Here is a 21,397-nt window from a genome sequence, read left to right as displayed (position 1 = left end):
GATGCATAGTGGTTGTCTGGAATAGGGAACACACAAGTTACCTACCTTGTTTAGGTCTCTTGCTTTTAAAGTAGGCCGCAATGAGAAACACGAACAGAAGGACAAGCAGCGCACCCAGTGGGATCGCCACCATTAACAGGAATTCCGTCTGATTGGAGGTGCCATTTGTGTCAGTAGAATTCACATTTGCAAGGAATGCTTCTGTGGTCACTGTGGTCTCGTCCTCTGCGTTTTCTTCTTCGGTAGTGCTCTGTCCTGAGTAGTCTGACTCCTCGTCACTTCCTAAACATGAACAAAAGCAAGACTGCCATGGAGACTACGTGGATGGGTCATGGTTTCGGTGACTTTTAAATGGTCCTAGATGCATTCAGTGGTGAACTTGGTCCACTGTGCTTGGTCTTCCCATTCAGCATGACATGGTGTATATTGATTTGACCTAAAGGAAGCTCAAGCTAGAAGTGTGTTGAACATAGAGTCAAAGCTGAGGCAAGCCTCCCACAAACCTCCGCAGTCCAGCCTCAGCCAGGCACTCTGGACACAATAAGTACAGGCTTTATCACACCATGGGCTACCCCCAAAGCCATAGGGAATCAGAGAGTTTTCATAAAGTTTCTGAGTAAATTTAAATTTACCGGCACAATGTGAAATGTGTGCCATTAAAAAATACATTTAGATATAAATCAGTGGGCCTGGAAGTAAAGCTCAGTGTATGAGTACATGCCTTGGAAACAGAAGGCCTGGGTTCAATTTCTAGCATCACAAAATGATAGATAGATAGATAGATAGATAGATAGATAGATAGATAGATAGATATGATACAGGTGGTAGATAGATACAGATGATAGTGATGATAATAGATTGATAGATGATAGATAGATACATAGATACATAGATAGACAGACAGACAGTAGATAGAGATAGGAATGAATTTTTTCTTTAAAAAAAGAATAGAGGACACTTATCCATGGATTTCAGAGCTAAGTGTATGACATTCTGCACAGCACACAGCACGCAAGACCCCTTGAGTGTCTGACAAGTCCTCTAGGATCCTAAATAAAATGTGATTAATATCTCATGTGTGAAATAAGATTCTCAAGATGATCCCTTGGAGAATAAGTAAACTTCAGGGGTTGGGGAGATGGCTCAGTGGTTAAGAGCACTGACTGCTCTTCCACAGGTCCTGAGTCCAATTCCGAGCAACCACATGGTGGCTCACAACCATCTGTAATGGGATCTGATGCCCTCTCCTGGTGTATCTGAAGACAGTGACGGTGTATTCACATACATAAAATAAAATAAATAAATCGTTAAAAAAAAAAACAAAGAAAGAAAACCTCACCATTTATAGTTATTTAGGAAAATGCATTGATAGAGTGTCATGGTTAGCATCACTTGTCAGCTTGACAGTATTTATTACCAAGCAGGAGGCAAGCCTCTGTACACGTCTGTGAGTTTCTAAATTAGATTAACTGAAGTGGGAATGCCCACTCTCAGTGTGGATGCCATCACTCCATGTGCTGTGGTCCAGACTGAGTAAGGAGAAAGGCACCTGTGAGCTGATCATCACGTTTGATCCCTCTCTGCTTTCCAAATGTGGAAATATCACCAGCTGCCTCCCGTCCTGTCACCATGTTCTCCCTACCATGATGGACTGAACCCTTGACCTGTGACCCAAAATAAACTGTTCTTTCCTTAAGTCGCTTTTGTCAAAGCAAAAAGAAAAATGATTACACCAGAACGTTCCCTGTTTCAAAGCAGAAGCAAGATTACTCTGTCTGAGTCTTGAGGGACATTAAAAGCCCTTCACAGAATGGGGACGAACCTCACCTGGTCTCAGTAGTGATGGTATGGGTGGGTGGGTTCTGTCCTGTGTGGGGCTGTCTGATACTCACCCTGGCCTGACAGTATTGCATGCAGAAGACACATCCGTAGGTGATTTTTTTTTTTTAAGGAGAAAGATATGATGCCTAAGGAAAGACCAGCGGCTTTAAGCTGTGCTCTGGCTGGGCCATGACTCCAGAGGATGGCCAAGCTGGACAGTGCAGAGCCATTCAGTAGTTTATCTTTCTTTGTAATTACATGACAGTGAATTCCTGATTCGTGTTACAACAATAGAAATATCTGTTCACTTATAAACTACTCGTAGATCCCCACTCCAATTCCTACATTGATCCCTAATCTCCAATGTGATGGTATTGGGAGATGGGGCCCCCCCAGGATGAGGTTAATGCTCTTGTATAAAAAAGAAGAAAACCAGAGGTATTCATATTCTCTCCCTCCGCCTCCCTCTTCCTGCTGGACACCACACTCAGCAGTATGCACACGCAAAGCTGTGCTCTACCAATGAGCAGGTCTGCAGGCCTGCTTTCCTTTCCTTCGCCTTCCCCCACTGCTGCGGTGGGTGCCTTCACCTGCTTCAGGCTAATCTTTCCTGTTTATTTACTTAGAGGTCTTGCTCAGCACCTGCTTGCCTCAGCTCCCAGAGCATTGAGATTGCTGGTCTGTCACTGCACTCTGCTTCTTGAGACTCTATTAAGAGCCCAGCCCTGTTTGTACTCTGCCTTCTACCTGCATCATCCTGATCTGTGCCCTCTGCGCATGCAGATGGATACAGTGGCAGTTCACACAACTTGCTCAATCGCGGAGCTCACAGGGAGAGATCGGGATCCCCAGGGGCTGGTTCATGGTGGCACCTGAGACTTTAACTTGGTAATGTGTTTCCCTCCAATCAGGGGGAAGTATGGTGCAGAGAGTCATGGAGGTTTGGCCATCAGGCAGAGAGCAAGAGAGTAGACTCTGGGTTCTTGTCCCTCGGCCTAGAACAGGCGGTGGCTTGCTGGCACAAGGGTGGATAAGGAAATGGTTCTGGGGAAGGCCAGCGCTGTAGGGTTCTGGCTGATGCTCCTCACCCCAGAAGCATGGCAGGCAGCTCTGCCCAGAACCACAGTAGTCTCTCTCCAAGGGGAGCAGATGAACCAAGTTCTGGTACAACACTTACTGTTCTTGTCCCCACTTGACCTGTGGCCCCAGAGAAGAGAAAATGGGGACAGATACAGGCCAGTAAGAATAAGGAGAGGCTCTGGCACTAGGGCAGTAGAAGGAAGAGAGAGAGAGAGAAAAGTGTCCCAGGAGGCTGTGGGTGATGTACTGTTTTGCAAGACCAGGCAGGTGGCTGTTGGTGGCACTGTGGGGTTTAAATGGGCTGCAGGCTCTCCCTACAGCAAGCCCTAACAGACTCAAAATCTGTTTTCCATCAGATTCTCCTCTAAGTAAATGGGACCTAGAGTTCTTTCTGCCTCTGCCTCTTCCCTTCTTTTTAAAATTAATTTTGTGGTAGGGGGATAGGACCCAGGGTCACCTGCAGGCTAAGCAAGTGCTCTACCACAAAGCTAAACCCCAGAGCTTGATAGCTTGATTGATAGTCAGATAGTCAATATTTCTCTCTCTCTCTCTCTCTCTCTCTCTCTCTCTCTCTCTCTCTCTCTCTCTCTTTCTCTCTCTGCTTTTTGTTTCTTTATTCTGCAAGCCTTCATTTTCAGAGACTCCTATGATAACTTCCCATATTGCTCCCCATGTCCTAATAGGGCCTAACCTAATGAAAACCCCCAAAATAAGTAACAGTAAATGGGCCTTTAGGAATGCTTACTGAGTGCTAGACTAGGTTACACCCCATGTCATCTAATCTGACCTTTGTAACTTTATTGTCCACACTTTGCAGATGAATAGATGCAATTATCTTTCCTAGGGGAGTAATCCAGTCTCTTGGGCCAAATTCTATGGATACATAAAGGATTTATGTTTGGTTATTGTTTGTTTGGTTTTTGTCATTTTGAAAGTGAATGTAGCCAGGAGTAGTGGTGCAGGCCTTTAATCCCATGTACCTCCAAGATAAGCCGGGCTCAAAAACTGGCTTATCTTGAGTTCGAGGCCAGCCTTGTCTACAGAGTGAGTTTCAGGACAGCCAGGGCTACAGAGAAACTCTGTCTTAAAAACTAATTTTTAAAGAGTGGGTGCTATGAACTGAACCTAGGACCTCTGTAAGAGCTGCACTCTTAGCCCCTGAGCCATCTCAGCACTGGCCGCTTTTTGTTTCCTCACCCTCTAAGAAGCTTCTCTCAAAGGTTGTTCCATGCGTGAATACAGAGAGCCACATTTTTCTCTGTTATTTATAAAGTTGGCTCTTACTGACGGAAACTTACTTGTCCCCTTTGCGTTTCTAACCTCGCCACAATAACATCGCTGTTGATTGTCAAAAGGGTGAGTTCTGTGTACCTCCAAGAGAGAAGGACATGAGACAGTGCTGGGTCTAGGATAAGGGGGCTGCATCTCATGGCCCTGGATGGTCTAATCTCAACTGCTTAAGACAAGGGCTAGGAGTCCAGGGAGTCCCCAAGGGTTTGTGGTTAAAGGAATCAGTGTCCTGGAAAGAGGAGGGGCACCACCAGAGGGATCCGAAGGTAACCATCAGACCACCTGCCGCGCACTTTTAATCCCAGCACTTAGAGGGCAGAGGCAGGCAGATCTCTATAAATTCGAGGCCAGTCTGGTCTACAAAGTGAATTCTAGGATGGCAAGGACTACACAGAGAAACCAAAAAATAAAAATTAATTAATTAATTAATTAATTAAATAAAAAGAGAGAAAACCGGAAGCAAGAAAACCAAGGTGAAACTCAGACTCAGCACAAGAACCAGAGGTGATAAAACGGTGGTGGGTGGAGCTAGCAGAAGGCAGCTCAGAGACTTTCCCCCAAAGCTTGTTTCCCCCGAACCCCACAGCCACTGAGTTAAAGCAGCTTTTAACCCAATGGAAGTTGGGGAGCCCCTAAACCGCTGCTCAGCCTCGGGGAGCCCCTAAACCGCTGCTCGGCCTCAGGCAACCCCAAGGGCTGTAGTCTTCAAAGGAACACTTGCCTGTGCTTTGTGAATAACCGTTCCATTTCACACAGCACTGGAGTCTAGCCCTGTGCTAGAGAACCAGAGCTTCAGAAAGTGAGTCTAGCTGTGAGTGCTACCCAGGTTAAGAAAGCTCCACTGGGCTTTCAGGTTTTCTTCTTTTGGCCTCAGACACCCTGCACACCCAGTCCTTCCAGAACCCATGTTTATAACCAAGGAACCTGGGAAGAGTCCTTCCCATTTTAGAACGTGCTCCCTAAAGGTACTCCGGAAGCCAGGTGAGTTGGTGAGTGTGGTGCCTTCTCAGCCTCAAGCACATACACCAGGGCAGCATACCCGATGTTAGCTGGTCCGCTACTCCTCTTCTTTCCTTGTATGCTTCTTGGCTGACCCTCGGGAGTTCCACCGTCTGCTACAACTTCCTCATTTATTCTCATATTTTTGGATCTAACAATTTGGATATTATGCAGGACATGAGTGGTGGGGGTGAGGATAAAATTGGCAAAGCTGATGGTAGAGTGAGGACAGACTGGGTGTGGAAAGAAGAGGTGTCAGCAAGCAAAAGGCAGTAGAAATCCTGAAAGCAATGTGTGAAAGAAATGCAGGTAGGCCTTGCAGAGCTCACTCTTGCCTGTCTCCAGTCTGCAGATCTCCAACAGGAGTATTCTAATGGGTGACCTGGTCATGGTTATCTCAAGTGACCCCATCACAAACTTCCCCGGGGCTCCTTCATTTCATCATGTCACATTCTCTCTCTGCTCCTTAAAGGATGACTTCAACGTCACAATGTTACTGTCAGTCAGTCAGGAGGTAGGTTACAGCTCATCATCTCATTGTTCAGCCCCAAATCACCAGATACTATTGAAGACTCACTTACAAATGCTTGTTGACAGTATTCGTGCAAACACATCTGGGACTCACAGTGCGCACATCGGGTGAGGACCCTGAGGAAAATCTTTGTGAGTCAGGGAAGAAATGAGATAAAGTCTGATAGCTCCAGCAGCTGAGCCACAGGCATGCCTGTGTCACCGTCCTGAGGACATCCACTGGGTGGAAATGACTTTGCTTCTTGGTGAAGCAAACCAGCTAACTTCCACTTTTTGAAAGTGGAACAAATGCGTAATGGAGATCTAGGTTTTGTGGTTGCTACTGTGTTGCTAGGTTGGTGCTGAGAGCTGAGGACAGAGAAATGTGGTTGGATGGCGCTGGGGATCCTATCTTGCTAAGCAAGCATATGCTCCACCACTGAGTTACACCCTGACCCTTCTTGGTTTTGAAATGGGGTGTACCCCCATTTCACTGCTGATGACCTGCAAACTAAAGCAATGATAAGAGAGTGTTTCCTAATTCAAGATAGATATCGTCGTAAGCTGTGCTTGGTAGTCTAAGCCTACAGTCATTGGAACTATCCGGGAAGCTTCATAAAGCATAGACTGTGAGGTTCTTCTCCTAGAGTTCTGATGCAGTGGATCTGAGTTAGAGCTCAAGACAGCTCACTGGTCTGGGAGTTGTTGCCTAAATAATTTCATTTTGTGGTTAATAATGATTGGTCGTCCCCAACAGCTATTGCCCCTCAGTTTCACCAGTTATTTGATGCTATCTAGGGATGTATCCTGGGTAACAGGAAACAATCCTAGGGCCTTCCTCATGACACACACACACACACTTCGCTGGTGTGTGATACCCCTGGTCCAAATAATATTTCCTTAAAGTCTTCTGGTAAATAAGCTTGCTGACCTACGAATTACAGAGCTAAATTATAAAGGAGTGGACAGAATCTTAATTTGACATGACTCATGATGACAGACTTATTGGTTCAAGTGTGATTGGGAGCCATATATCAAAAAGAACCTTGGGAGAAATCTGAATAGGTATATACACCATTAAGTGGTTGATTTTTTTTCTAGTGATCACTTTTTCAAAATTAGTTGTTCTGCATCTGTGGTACTTGATTATAGAGTGTCCAGGAACAAAACTGGAACAAATGGCCATAGCAGACACACTGGGTGCCAGCCTGGGCATGGAGAGTAACTGTGTGTGACACACAGAGACACTCGTGTCAAGTACAAGGATGGCACATTGGGGCAGCTTTGCCTATGGACCTGCACTGAAGTGCCCTGGTCCTTTCCCTGGCCCGCTTGCCCAAAAAGCAGCACGGCCTTATTACTATCCTTGCTGAGCAGTGGTGGTACACAACTTTAATCCCAACACTTGGGAGACAGGAGGAAGAAGGATCTATTGAGTTTGAGGCCTGCCTGGTGAACAGTCAGGGCTACACAGAGAGAGGAAACACACACACACACAGACACACAGACACACACACACACACACACACACACACACACACACACACACACGTATATTTCCATCATGCATTTCTCTGTGGTCTGTCTCTTTTTCTGTTTGGTACTCTCCTGGCATCTGGGAGTCTGGTATAAATAGTTTTTTACAGAGTGAAGGAAATGTTAAATAGGTAGGGGAGCTGAGGCTGCCACTCAGTGGTAGTCAGTCACAAGGTACTGGCTTCCACACCAGAATTACAAACAGGGGCTGGAAGCGGGGTTCTGGAGTGGCGTGGTCAGTCACCCCTGTGTCCTTGTTATCAAGTTGGATACCTTCCTCACGTTTGTAACTTCTCTCCTTGAAGCGCATAGTGTGTCCCTAATCAGAGAAACAGAGACCTTGGATTTCTTTCAAAAGCTATTTGGACTATAAACAAAACAAAATATAAGTGACAAGGGCTTAATGCAAAGTTATAAGTCCCTCCCCCGATCCCCCCCCCCAGATGAAGGCTGATGTGTAGGGCTTTTGTGCCGCAGGAGTGAGAGGCAGGGTGTGTCATTAGAACATTCACAGGTGATGGCCCTCCCTCTTGTGCAGAGGCATTGCCACCTTCACTGGACACTCTGTAGTGCCTTCGACTTGATCATTTTTATTAATCAACAGTATTATCCAGTATGATCACCCTGCCACATGTCTTTGAAGAAGATCTGACCAGAGTGCACAGTCAGTGGAGGAGCTGCAGGCTGAGAGCACCAGAAGCTACTCCGAGGATGGAGATCTGGTCAACCACCAGGGAGCCCCACGGTACTTGGATCCCTTTCCATTTTAAGCACTTTGTTATTTATTCCATTTGAGAAAGCTTGCTTATATTGAGCTAGACTTTCCTGGAACCCAAGGCTGACTCTTGGTTTGAGTTTTTCACTCAGGAAACCTGCAATTTGGGCTACCTCAGCAATCTTTATACATTGGAATGCCATTCTAGCCTGTAGCATGCATCCAGAAATTAAATATATTCCTATTACATAGGGCAGAATACAAAATTCTTATGTAGACAAGGGGGCACATGTCTGCAATCCTAGCACTCAGGAAGCAGGAAGAGCAGGACAAATGGACCCCAATCTAGTCTATGAAATAAGCTCTAGGGTATCCTGGGCTACAGAGTGGGACTCTCAGAAAAGAAAGAAGGAAAAAAAAAAAAAAAAAAAAACCTCTCAATATCAGTGAAATAAGACTATACTCTGAAATAAGAGGGTATCAATAAAGATGATTATCGTCACAATACTTGGTATTTTTTTTTTTTTTTTGGTTTGTTGTATTTCTGTTTCTCTTTTGAATAGTTTATTTCCAATCATAGTGGCTAAAGTTTTGGGGTGGGATGTCCTCCAAAGGCTCCCAGCCTGAGGTACTTGTACTGGTGGAAGGCCCTCAGGTCATTGGGATCATGTCTTTAAAGGATTGTGGGAAGGCAGTCTTTCCGTTGCCTCTTTTCTATTCCTACCATTTCCCAAGTGTTTCCTCTGTCACACACACCCTGTCCCAACATACTGCCTTCCCACAAGCTGAAGAACAATGGGACAACAAATCATGGACCAAAAACCCTAGGACCATAAGCCCAAATCAGCCTCCTCTCTTTTCAAGTTGATTGTCTCCAGTAGTTTGTCACAGTAACAGAAATCTGATTAAGGCAGCAATGTAAAAAAGAGTAACTGGGAAGCAAATATCCTGAGCCATGCCCTTCCTTCCCTGTGTCCCACCCAACTGTGCTGCCAGCCTTTCTGGAGACTCTGCCTGCCCCACCTGATTAGCCAGGATGCTTTGGCCCTGGAGCTCACACACGAGCATCTTAGCATCACCCGGCTCACCACAAGCTCAGCACTGCTGGACAGACAGTGGCAGGGCAGAGACAACTAAAATGATAAGTGGCAAATGCACTGTTTTGCAAAACCAGAGACTGTAGGAAGAGACTGGGCCTTCACCTCCACAGCCTCTGCACCCTGAATGGTGGCTTAAGAGGAACAACTGAGGATTGTGCAAACCTGTGACCTTGAGGTCCTCAGGACCTTGAGGCCTCTATGTGACCGAGGCCAAGGATTTAAGGTCTGAAGCTTTCTGACAAGCATCTCAAGAAGGAAACAAATTACTGGTGCAAAGTGGTGGGTTCAATTCTCTTGGATCAACTTGAAAGCAGTCCGGCTTCTGACCCACTAGGTCTTTAAGGAGAATCAATGTTGCCTTTTGACATAGACTTTCAAGTAGGCCTCAGGCACCAGAACTTAGCACGACAGGCTGCAGCTGCTGAGTTCTTACATGCTCCTACCCCCCCCACACACACACACTCCTTCTACCTCCCCGCTTCCCTATTCCTTTTTCCATACAGTTGTGAGCACAACACCATTGCAGGGGACTTTTCTCACTAACTTTATGTTTGTTTGGAGATAGGGTCTTATGTATTCCAGGCTTGCCTCCAACTCAGTAGGTCGACAAGGGTGACCTTGAATTCCTGACCTTCTGCTCCCTCTCAAGTTCAAGTCACCATGATCAGTTTACAAAATACTGGGGACAGAGGGCTTCATGCATACTAGGCAAATAGTCTACCAACCAGGCTGCATCCCAACCCTCTTATTATTAGCTTTGTCTGTGTGTATATGTTTTATATGTTTGTACCATTTGTGGAGTTTGAAGTCAACATCAGGTGTCTTTCAATTGTGCTTCTGGGTTTTTTGTTTGTTTGTTTCATTTCATTTCGTTTTTGTTTGTTTGTTTTGTTTTGTTTTCTTTGACACAGTCTCTTACTGAATCAGGAGTTCACTAATTTGGTTGGCCAGCAAGCTCCAAGGATCCATCTGTTTCTATCATTCATGCAGGGGGATTGTAGAAATGAGCCACCATATGTGAATGTTTTCACAGACCTTGGGATCCAAACTCAAGTCCTCACAGTTGCTCAGTGAGAAGGTTGCTGAGGGAGTCACCTATGCAGTCTCACATTAGCTTTTAACATGGTTCATTACAGTAATTCATCACTTAGAGTTGATTCGTTCTTGAATTCTTTATATTTTAATTATCACTGTTATTCTTTCAGTGAAAGGTCTTCTTCTTCTCCTTCTCCTTTCCTCCTCCTCCTCCTCCTCCTCCTCAGTTGCCTCCTGCTCTTCCTCCTACTCCCCCTCCTCCTTCCCCTCCTCCTCCCCCCCTCCTCCTCCTCCTCCTCTTCCTCTTCCTCCTCCCCCTCCCCTTCCTCCTCCCCCCCTCCTCTTCCTCCTCTTCCTCCTCCTCCTCCTCCTCCTCCTCCTCCTCCTCCTCCTCCTCCTCCTCCTCCTCCTCCTCCTCCTCCTCCTCCTCTTCTTCTTCTTCTTCTTCTTCTTCTTCTTCTTCTTCTTCTTCTTCTTCTTCTTCCCCGAGTTCTGTTGTTGGTTAGGACACCAGAAAACACCCAACAGAAGCAAACAGGGTGTTGCAAGTCCTGATGATGCAGAGACACAGACTCCAGTCATCATGTCTACCCACCCTCCAAAAGGAGACAGTTCCCTGTTATTTAAATGGCTCATCTAGGACCCAGTTTAAATGTTCTAATTTATGTGGAGTTGGTGAGATAAGCTCCATCTTCATGATCTTACCCACGAGCCAACAGGGAGATGCTCTTTAGTTGACAATCATAATTCTTGAGACTCCAGATGCATGAAGAGGCATCCAAATCCACCCAAGTTCTATCACATCAACTGTGTACTTTTTCAGTATGTCGCATGCAATATTCAAGTGTACCACACTTATACTAAGTTGTAGGATATTCATATGTATATGTACTCACATATTCACACACACATGCATACATACTCCTATGCTATCTGAAATTCATTTAATTGGTTCTTATACTTTTATTTGCTAAGTCTGGCAATATTTCTTTCACACTTTAAAAATCTGATATTTAATTTTTTTGTAAAATACATTATCAATAAAATCTGGCAATATTAATGATCAATAAATAAGCAAACAAGCAGGGTATTTTTAGGAAGAATACGTTAACTTTTAAGTAAATCATGGCATGACTGAAGTCCGGGCTCTATCCCCAGCACTGTATAAAACTGGACATGCTGGTATGTGCTTGTAAACCCAGAGCTTAGGAAGGGGCGGCTGGAGAATCAGGAGTTCAAAGTCATCCCTTGCTGCAGTTGGCTTTTCTCCTCTCCATGCCTTGTTCCAGGTATTACGCCTGTGTTGTCCTCGCCAACTGAGGCAGCATTCCTCAGTCGTTTTATGTTCCCTACACTTGATTTCATGTTTTCAAAATAACTTTTACTAGATTGGAGGCTAATGTCTCTGGAACTTAAGGTCCCGGTACAGTTCTTGCCGAAGTTTCCCCCTAAAATGCTAGTAACCGCTGGTCCTTTCTAAAAAATGTTCAATGCAAATTTTCTGGGTCCGAGCTTCCTTCCTTGTCAAGAAGGTGATTACAAAGGCTTGGTCAGTCCCACTCAGCAGTGGAGGAGGCAATATCTGCTGTATTGAAGATGCAGAATGGAAACTCTCACACATTTGAAGACTTGTATGTTGTATGTGTGTATATGTTGTGTGTCTGTGCGCGCACTCACCAGTGCACGTATGTGTGTTGGCATTGGCCAGAGGTCAAGGTTGGGTGTCCTCCTCTATCACTCTCTACCTTATCTTTTGAGACTGGATCTCTAACTGAACCCGGAGCTTGCCATTCTGGCTAGGCTGGCTGGAGGCCCTGGAAACTACCTGTGTCCAACCCTCAATGCTGAGGTTACAGATATACGTGCCTCCATGCCAGGCCTTTACATGGCTGCTGGAGATCCAAACTCGGATCTTCATGCTCACATGGCAAGCAGTTCACCCACTGAGCCATGTCACTGGCCCTGACGTTGTCTTAGTGAGGCAAGATCTTTCTAGGTAGTCAAGGTTGGCCTCAAACCCACAATCCTCCTGCCCCAAATTCCCAATTGTTGGGATTATAGGTATGTGGCACCACATCTGACTATGATTTGGGACAGTTAACATTTGGAATAGAATTAGGAAACTGGGTAAGCTAAAATAATAATGGGCTAGGTATTACTATTATAGATGTTGATTATAGTAAGTCTTAAGCTGTAAGATACATTCCATTCACTCAGCCAATCAGGCACCACATTTTATTGAACATCTGCTAGATCCCATACCATGCACTAAACTAAATCTAAGCTACTAGAGTAAATGAGGCCAGACCAAGCACTTGCCTCCCAGGGAAATGACTAAGTCAGGACAATAGCATCCAAACATGTAATTATAATTCCAATGAATAGAAACCATACTGTGTTCATGTACAGAGAGCAGAGCCATGAAGGTGTGGAAAGTAAAGAGATCTGTCGTATCCGGAGTTGCATTCAGAACATTTTCACAAATGATGGAGGCTCCACTTGTGAAGTTCATTATGCAAGCAAAGGACTCAGGAAAGGTGTCAGAGCTGAGGGCCTGGCACAGAAAAAGACCCAGTAGCCTCACATAACTTGTCACCGTTAAGTGGTTGCCTCATAAAGCAAAAGGTGGGATGTGGCAAGGGTTAAGTGAGAAAAGAATTCAGGCTCAGTTCACATGGTTTCACATCATGATGTCAGGGTATGTGGGATCTAGCCCAGGAAGAAAACACTGATGGGGGTTGCAGGGAGAAGATGATTGCATTTTTGTTACAAAACGATTGCTCTGGATTTGTGTGAAATGGGGGAGTGGTTGGGGGAACGGATATTAGAGGTAATGAGGCTGCTTAAAATCTTAAGAGGTAGAGTGGCCCAGGGAGGACTCAGGGTGGTGCAGGCCATCAGGGAGCACAGAATATGTCCTGTTTCCAACATGCTGAGCAGCTGACACCACCCACAATGTACCCAAGGGGATTGATGATGGAAACACAAGATTACAGGTGGGTGGAGATGCCTGCAGAGGGGTGAGAACTGGGGAAGTATGCCCAGCCTGAGAGCAGATGAAAGTCGCAAGGTTATGGTCTGAAGGGCTAGGAACACGGAGCGAGGGAAGAGAAGAGCCAAGGTAGTATGAAGGGAGCGACTGGAAAAGAAAGATCTGTAAACCCAAACTTAAAGGGAGACTTACAGAGAAAAAAAAATCACCATAAGACCCAAGGCAGAGAGCTGATTTCGGTAATAAAAACAGCCAGGGAAAAGGGCAGGAAGCTGGGCCCCAATCAGCCCATTGCTCAGACTGTGCTGGGGCCTGGGATTATCTCCTTCAAATTTTAATTTAACTTTATTTTTTTATTTGTGGTGTGTGTGTGTGTGTGTGTGTCTATCTGTCTGTCTGTCTGTCTGTCTGTGTATATCTGTGTGTGTCTGTGTCTTTGCCTGGATGCCCATACAGGCTAGAAGATGGCATTAAATTCTCTGGAGCTGGAGTTACAGGCATAGTGAGCCTTGAGGGCTGGGATTCAACCTCCAGTTTTCTGCAAGAGCAAGAGCTCTAGCTGGGCCTAGTGGCACATGCCTTTAACCTCAGCACTAGGGAAGCAGAGGCTTGTGGATCTGAATACCAGGCCAGCCTGGTCTACAGAGTGAGTTCCAGGGCAGCCAGGGCTACACAGAGGTCCTATCTCAAAAAGACAAAACAAAAAGAGCCATCTCTTCTGAGCTCATCTTCTGAGCCATCTCTCCAGCTCCTGTCATCCTTTTCATTTGAAGGAAACAGTACTAGTACTACATATATTGTTATAATATGGCTCTAGAATGTTCCCCCAAACCCATGTATTGAAGGTGTGGTTGCCAGGCTGTGGCACTATTATCCAATGATGGAATCTTTATTGGGTGGTGCTCAGTAGAGAATAATTGGGTCATTGGAGCTATGGCCTTCAAGGGAATGCTGGGATCCAGTTTCTGCTTCTCAGTTGCCCCACAGTGAGCCATTTTCTATACCACAGACTCCTTGCAATGATGTACCCCTTACCACTGTCCAAAGGCAACATGGGCTAACTGACCTAGACTCAAACCATGAGCTAAATTAAGTCTTTCTTCCTTAGAAGTTGATTTCTTCAGATGGTTTACTTTGCTTTTGTTCATTTGTTTACTTTGATTGTGTGTGTGTGTGTGTGTGTGTGTGTGTGTGTCTTTTGGCTGACTGGTTGGTTGGCTGGTTGTTCGTTTGGTTGGTTGGTTAGTTGGATGGTTGTTCAGTTGTTTGGTTGGTTGGTTGGATGGTTGGTTGGATGGTTGGTTGGTTGGTTGGTTGGTTGGTAGGTACTAGGTGTTGAACCTAGGCCTCTTCACTACAAAGCTATGTCCCCAGATCTTCCTCAGATATTTTATTATACTGACAGAAAGCTGAGTAAGATAGATATAGCCATGCTTGATGTAATTTCCCTCTCTTACTCCCAAAGGTAAGTACTTAATAGTTAGTGTGTATCCACACTTTTAAATGCATCTATGACTCTACCTAAGCATGTATTGTGGCACTTTAAAAGCCTGAGATAAACAGGATTATTCTGTGAATCACAATATTGCACTGAGGGTCTGTGTGGCCCAGGCTGGAATCATATTTCATAGCTCAAGAATCCTCTTGCTTTAGCTCCCAAGCAGCTAAAACTCTTGACCTTGTGCATATTAATTGTCAAGCGCTGGGTTTGGCCAGTATTATTTTGAGCCTGACCCAGCTTGATACCAGTAGTTCAGGTTCATCAAGCCAACTCTGTGGCACTCATTCTAAAACTGCAAAATTGTTTCATCCCTCTTCTGTGAATGGGAATGTAGACACACACACACACTGCCATGTGCGCACACGCACCACACAAAGTTTTACAAATGGTGCAGTCAAACATGGTTGGCTTAGTCTCTTTCCTGTACATTTGTGAGTGCAACAAATCTGCAGGATAGCAGAGCAAGAACATTTCCCAGCTACCCTCCTGAATGCTTGCACAGAAAAGCTCCCCTCTCCAGCAACCCGAGCTGTTTAAGAAAATGTTCCCATTGAGCAATAGCTAGAAATACCAGATGAAATAGGAGACACTGCCTTTAAATGCATAAAGAAATCTCAGGAAAGCCGAGATATCACGTCTGGAGGGGCAAAGGTGACTGGGAATCTTAACACTAAGAGAGTTGAGGTAGGAGGACTATGACTCTGAGCTAACCTGAACTACGGAGGCAGACCCTATTTCAAAACACACAATAAAACAATAACCAACCTTCCCTACCAAAAAAAAAAACAAAAAAAACAAAAAAAAAAAAAACAAACAAAAAAAAAAACCAAAAAAAAAAAAAAAACAAAACCCAGTAAACAAACAAGATTATAGAGAAAATGAAAATCCAAAGTCTAACTGGTCATGGGGATTGCCTCAAACAAAGACTTGGGCTCCAGAGTTTAAGAGACCATATAATGCTTTTAAGGATCACCTGTCCAATAACTGTGTCTGACTAAAGCTAAAGCGAGAACACCAGGCCATTGCCTAAAGGGTGTGTTGGGAGTGGTTAAAAATATTGAACACTCAGTGTCACTGGGACTACCCTGATCCTGTGGAAGCTAAACCTCCTTAGATGTTCAGTCTAACTTAGTCATCTTTACCTTTCTCTCTGGCCACCTTGCTGTCTCTATGGTTACCCCTGGTTATTGACCGCCTCACCTGAGGACTGAGTCCTACTGTCTGCCTGTCCCATGGCTTAGGTGAAGCTGAGGTCCAGTCATGATCTCCTCTAAGCTCAACACATCCCTGGCTTTATTCCAGTATAGTACAGAGAAGGGCTGTTGTCCTTTCCAGGAGTTAGGGGTTGGTGGAGAGAATCTGGAGTTAAACAGGTGAGGTGCTCCCTGCATGCCAGGCTCTGCTCTCAGTGCCGTCATGACTGGGAGGTCAGCAGACATAGAAAACAACCGGAGTCTACATAAATGTTAGAAGAAAATCATCCAGAAGATAAGAGTTGGCAGAACATGAACGACAAAGCTAAATAACTTAGCTTAAGTAAAAAGCCAAGAAAATCTACATGCATTAGACTCTCTAGAAATGCAAATAATGATCACTAAAATCAAAAGTTCAGTGGGCGGGCTAAGTGCAGACTGCCCTGCGTGGTTCCTGTTTCTCCACATTGTGGGCAGTATTTGAGGGTGGTGCAAACTGTAGTATGTTGGCCAAGCACAGGGCACATTGTGTCTTCACAGAACTGAACTCATCCCAGAAGGCCCTCCCTCTCCCACTTGCCTGGCACTGTAGACACTGAGGGACTTTAAGCCTCATCTCCTGTTTGGTTTGGTTTGCTGCAGTTTTGGTTGTTGAGACTATATGAAGAAATAAGCATGGACCTCTGTTCTCCCCCACCCACCCCATGCTGGGATCACAGGCATGCACCACCAACATCAGAATTTGTCTTTTCTTCTGTACTTGGTTCTCTTTTTGTATAGACACCCCCGCCCCCAACCCCGGCTTAACAGTTTTCAGCTGTACCTGTGTGCATGGACCGTTCTTTCTCTAAAGGTTCCCACACCCCAAATCCTCTCACCTAGTGGCTCTAGCATTTGGTTCATCTTGCCTCTGGCCTTAACTAAACTAATCCCAGCTTCTCTGATTGCTCACTCTGCATCTATTTCAGGCCCTACTTCCCTTACATGTGCTCACGTGATTAACCACACTCTCACTGTTCATTTTCCTGTGGACAGGTCTCGGTCAACACGAACAAATACAATCTGTTACTAATATGCAGAACCCGCAGAGCTTGGTCCCAGCTTTCTGCAGGTCCCACCCTGGCTGAGATGTGTTGGTCCAGAGCTTGTTTAAACTATGGTCATCAATTTGGTCAGAATCCAAGGGAAGCTGTTCTCCTACTTGCCCCCTGCTTGTTTTCCAGGGGATAATTTCACTTGGGATGGGTCTCAATTCTGAACCAAGCTGTCTAGCTATTAAAAGAGAGGCTGACACACAGGAAAGAGGCTGGCCTGTAACTGCAAGTTCTAGGTAGTGTAGCTTGTGATATAAAAGCTTCATTTGGGGTAGATCTCAGAACATTCTTGCGGTGGAGAGTACCGCTGTTCAGAAGACAGGATTGTCCTCCTAAACATTCCCCAGCTACTTTTTAAAAGAATAAGCTAAAAGATATAAAAGTCCTGTAATCTAACTCACATCCTTAAGCACCACTGGCTCAAAAGGATATGCACTGATTAGTTTAAGAACTAAGCTTTAATGAGGAATAGCCTTTCCCTTGACTAATGTCCAAGTAAGAAGCTCTTACTAGCTGGCTTTCTGCACATTGTATTTTTGCATCTTTTAGAAGCTGGGGATACAGGCAGGGCCCAAGAAGCTCAGTGGCTTATGGAGACCTTCTCTGCACAACTCTGCAACCAAGCTTTCATCTCTGACTCCTGACTTTCTTCTGTGTCACCTGCTTCCAGGACTCTGTGAGTCTTAAAGTTCAGCCTCATAGCCATCCCTGGGATGGTTTTAATATTCATCAGCAATTACTGAGTTCCTAGTGTATGCTAAGCTCTGACCGCATTTAGGAAAATCAAAGATAAACAAAAGAGGATTTTTCCCTACGTGTGTTCATGACTCCTTCCAGCTTCCTTGCAGTTCCAATGCACGGTGCACAAAACAAGCATAGACTCCCTATCTCACTTGAAAGTAACACACACACACACACACACACACACACACACACACACACACACACACACTTCACTCTACTTCAGACACTTGGGATCCCCACATAAAGAGTTCCCTGCAAGAGAGCCTGCTAGGCTGAAAGAGGTGTACCTGCCAACCTCCAGGAAACTGTATCTCTGTGACATCAGTGCCTCTTGACACCCATCCTTCCTAAACAATAACACAGGTTCCTCTGCTTTAGATACAGTCCTTGTCTAGAAGCAGGCATTATCTACCCACCCGCAGAAACCATGACTGCAAGTGTATTTACCAAGGACAAGTCAACAGACTTCAGAGTCAAGAGAGGGCATTTGCTTGTTGTGGCAACTGCCAAGAGAGCCAGTCAGCTGCTGCTAACCCTAAAGTATTGAGATGTGGTACTGTCTCTTCCAATACCTTTGATTGCCTATAGTCATATTAGCCTTGAAAGCAAATGTCCATTCGTAACAACAGGTGCAAAGAAAATATCCCCCATTTTACCAAGATCAAAGAACTGCATATCAAATAACTATCTGGATGTTACTGAGAGGATGCCTGTTGCCTCATTTGCAGATTTCAAATTTACATCTTTTCCCAAATGCTTTTCAGAGTAAAGTTCCAAACCTAGTTGCTTCTTTTCTCCCCACCCCCAAGCCCCCCAAGTGGTTTCTGGAACCAGTAGACTTCTCAGCTATTAAAGTGAAACCATTACTTCTGTCTTTCAGCAGACTGGAACATTCTTTTCCATGAACTGCCAAAAAAAAGTTTATGGTTTTTTAATATGCCCAGTAAAGCTGATAAATTACAAGGATCATAAAAGGCAAAGATAGCCAGAGGTTCAGAACAAACGCAAAGACGCTCGATGAAAGCAAGCTCTATCCGCCAGCCCTGCCCTCCCAAAGACAGTTTTAATTTTCTTTGCTTTTAAGTTTCACCGAAAGGATTAGGTTTTCTGGGTGGGACCCTCGCCGAAAGAGTCCGGTAGCCCCGGGCACCCACAGGCTTCCGTATCCTCCTTCCCAGCTGGAGGTTGCTTACCCTGGCTGGAGTGACCAAGTGCGAGCCCCAGGGCCAAGACCAAGGCAGCGCACCGCACGGTCATGTCAGCTGGCTCGCCCGCGTTCAGGATGCTGCGAAGCCCCGGCCTCCCTCCAACGCGCACATTTCCTGTTTCCTGCCCCTTTGGGTCGGTGCTCACTTGAAGGAGAGGTGTTTGCCTGATTTTTAGGAAGTGATGTAACTCTGCAGGAGCCTGTCAGACTGGCAAGGGTTGCAACAGAGGAGCTGCTTCGCCCAGCACTGATTCAGTCAGCACCTCCCTACCCCTCTGGAGTCCAGGCCTCCACCTTTCTGTCCCTGGGAAACAGATTCCGTTGCTCAGGTGTCATTCAGCACTGGGGGGGAACCTGAACCACAGACGTTCTGATTTGACAGGTTTGCACATCTCTCTGATGGGTCTCTGGAACTGTCCTCAGAGCCCTGGATAATGCTGGCCTGAGCTCAGTGCTGACAGCACTTTCTCAAATCAGCGCTGTCTGGTAATAGCCACATTGCCTGCTGTGCAAACGACTGAGCTTTATGTGAAAGGAACTTTTACATTAAAAACAAACAAACAAACAAACTTAATTTTAAGTGTAAACAGCTTCGAGTGCTTTGTGGCTGTTGGGATGAACAGCTCAGGTCCAATCAACAGGAAACTGCTAGTACATTACTCTCCAGCCAGCCCCGCTCATTCCTCGGGCCATCCAGCACCTGCTCCGGAGATTCCCTGTTTAGACCTACAGACAATATACTACACTCTGCTTCCCTGGGAGGGATGTCTTTGCAAGGAAGTCTGCACCGTGGGATCTGCAGGTGGGAAGTAGCCTTTGTTATTGCGGAACCAGCAAAACAAGATCGAACAGGAATGGGAGAGGTTAGAAATTCTATCCAATGGAAATAATGAAGAAGGGGAGGGGGGTCTTTTACATACTGGGGCAGCTAGAATGCTTCCTAGGCACACTGCTGATTGCTCTCCTTGTATTTGCTGTGGTGCTTAAAGACAGGGAGGCAGAGAGATGCCCAACCCTCTTTTACATCCCATCCTGTCTCAGGTGAGCTGCTGGGTGTAAACACCCTAAATGGCCTGGGTTCCTCAACCCCAACCCCCAATCCCCAACCCCCAACCCCCAACCCCAAGGCGGCCATGACCCTGTTCTCTGGCCCACTTCTCGGTTTTTTGCCTCAGTTCTTGTAGTGATGATTCACAACGACAGTCGGTGTGTTCATGGACGCACAGTATGCATTAGTGACAAGCAAATCCACTCTTGATACGCTACACTTTTGCACCTTGGGAGCAATGCAAAAGAAAAGAGACGTGCTTAGAACCTGATGATTGGTCTGAAAGCCACAGAGAAAGAACTATTCGTCACACTCTCGCTGAGAGTCCATAGGCCCCTGGCTCCAAGACCCTGCAGTGCAGAGTTTGGGTGGCAGTTATTCCTGTGGGTGTGAGCTTTTCTCCAGCTGTGACACACACCTGCAAAAGAGAGATCTGGGAGTTATAGGCTTCACTTTCTTATTGTCCTGTGAAAAGCTGCTTTGGCTGATGGGCTGAGGCACACATTTGACAAGGGCAAGGCTGTCTGGTGGATTCCTTCCAGTTGGCGTTAAGCTGAACCCCAAGGCATGGACACACTGTTTTGTAGGCTCTGTGTTGATTCTGAGTAGTGTGAGCACCACTCTGTCAGAATGATGGACGACACAAAACAAGACCAGAGAGAGAAGCCCTGTGCAGCATCTCATTTCCTTTGACTTCTGTGCTCTCTAAGACCCTCAGCATGAGGCAGTGAGCGTTTAAGGGGAAGAAAATTACCATCATTGATCGGAAAGTGGTGACACCCCGGAGACCCACCCACTGCAGCTAAAATCACCAGGGACTGTGTGGTAGGAAAGGGCTATTTGCCTCTGTTTGTTCTCATTTCACCAACCATTAATTTTGGAAAGTGGCTGCCAGGGCTTCCGGATTAAATTCTGGCACACTCTCAGCTGGAAATCAGGGCCTCAGCTTTAACCCTCTGAGGCACTGATCTTTGTGACTGACAGGCCCGCAGGTGCCTGTAGATGGCTTAAAACAGCAAGAAGAAAAGGATCATGGTGTCTCAGTGTCCCAGAGATGCCCCAAGACCTCTCCAAGCTCAAGGGGGAACAGAGATGAACCATGGAGTACCTCTTGTCCTAAAGTCATTTACTCCCTTCCCGAGAGAGTCTGGCTTTTCCAACCACCTGTTTAAGCTACAGAAGTGACTCCCTGCCACAACCATTACTTTCTGTAGGTGTCCTGACTTCAACTCTATGGACCATAGAGGATGAGGATGTCCAATTGAGAAGCATGAAGCTATTGCTATGTGTGCCAGCTTCCTGTCCCCAGTCCCCTTCTGTCTAAGATATGTGCTTGTCAACATACACAGGAATGGGCACACACACACACCTTCATGTAGTGTTACACACATGCAATACCACCTCATACACTCATACACACACACAGCGGCGCATACACCACAGGTGTACACATACTTGTGCACACACCCCCATACTCATAAATACACTCAAAGCTCCCCCTCCACACACATTCCTGCACACCATGGAACAAA

The 21,397-nt window shown here is 45.7% G+C and overlaps 1 protein-coding gene across 1 annotated transcript in view; it reads right to left on the bottom strand.

The window, feature by feature from the left end:
* Positions 1 to 19,096, bottom strand: part of Tmem154 (transmembrane protein 154) — a 38,508-nt gene extending 19,412 nt beyond the window's left edge. The window contains exons 1-2 of the mRNA XM_034501274.2: positions 18,804 to 19,096; positions 46 to 282 (exon numbers count right to left, since the gene is read on the bottom strand). Of these exons, the coding sequence (XP_034357165.1) occupies positions 46 to 282; positions 18,804 to 18,867 (301 nt within the window). The 5' untranslated portion in view covers positions 18,868 to 19,096. The remainder of the gene's footprint in view (positions 1 to 45; positions 283 to 18,803) is intronic.
* Between the last annotated feature and the right edge of the window lie 2,301 nt (positions 19,097 to 21,397).

The sequence above is a fragment of the Arvicanthis niloticus genome, chromosome 4 (genome assembly GCF_011762505.2).
Source record: "Arvicanthis niloticus isolate mArvNil1 chromosome 4, mArvNil1.pat.X, whole genome shotgun sequence".
NCBI lineage: Eukaryota > Metazoa > Chordata > Mammalia > Rodentia > Muridae > Arvicanthis > Arvicanthis niloticus.
This window is presented reverse-complemented; position numbering and strand designations above follow the sequence as displayed.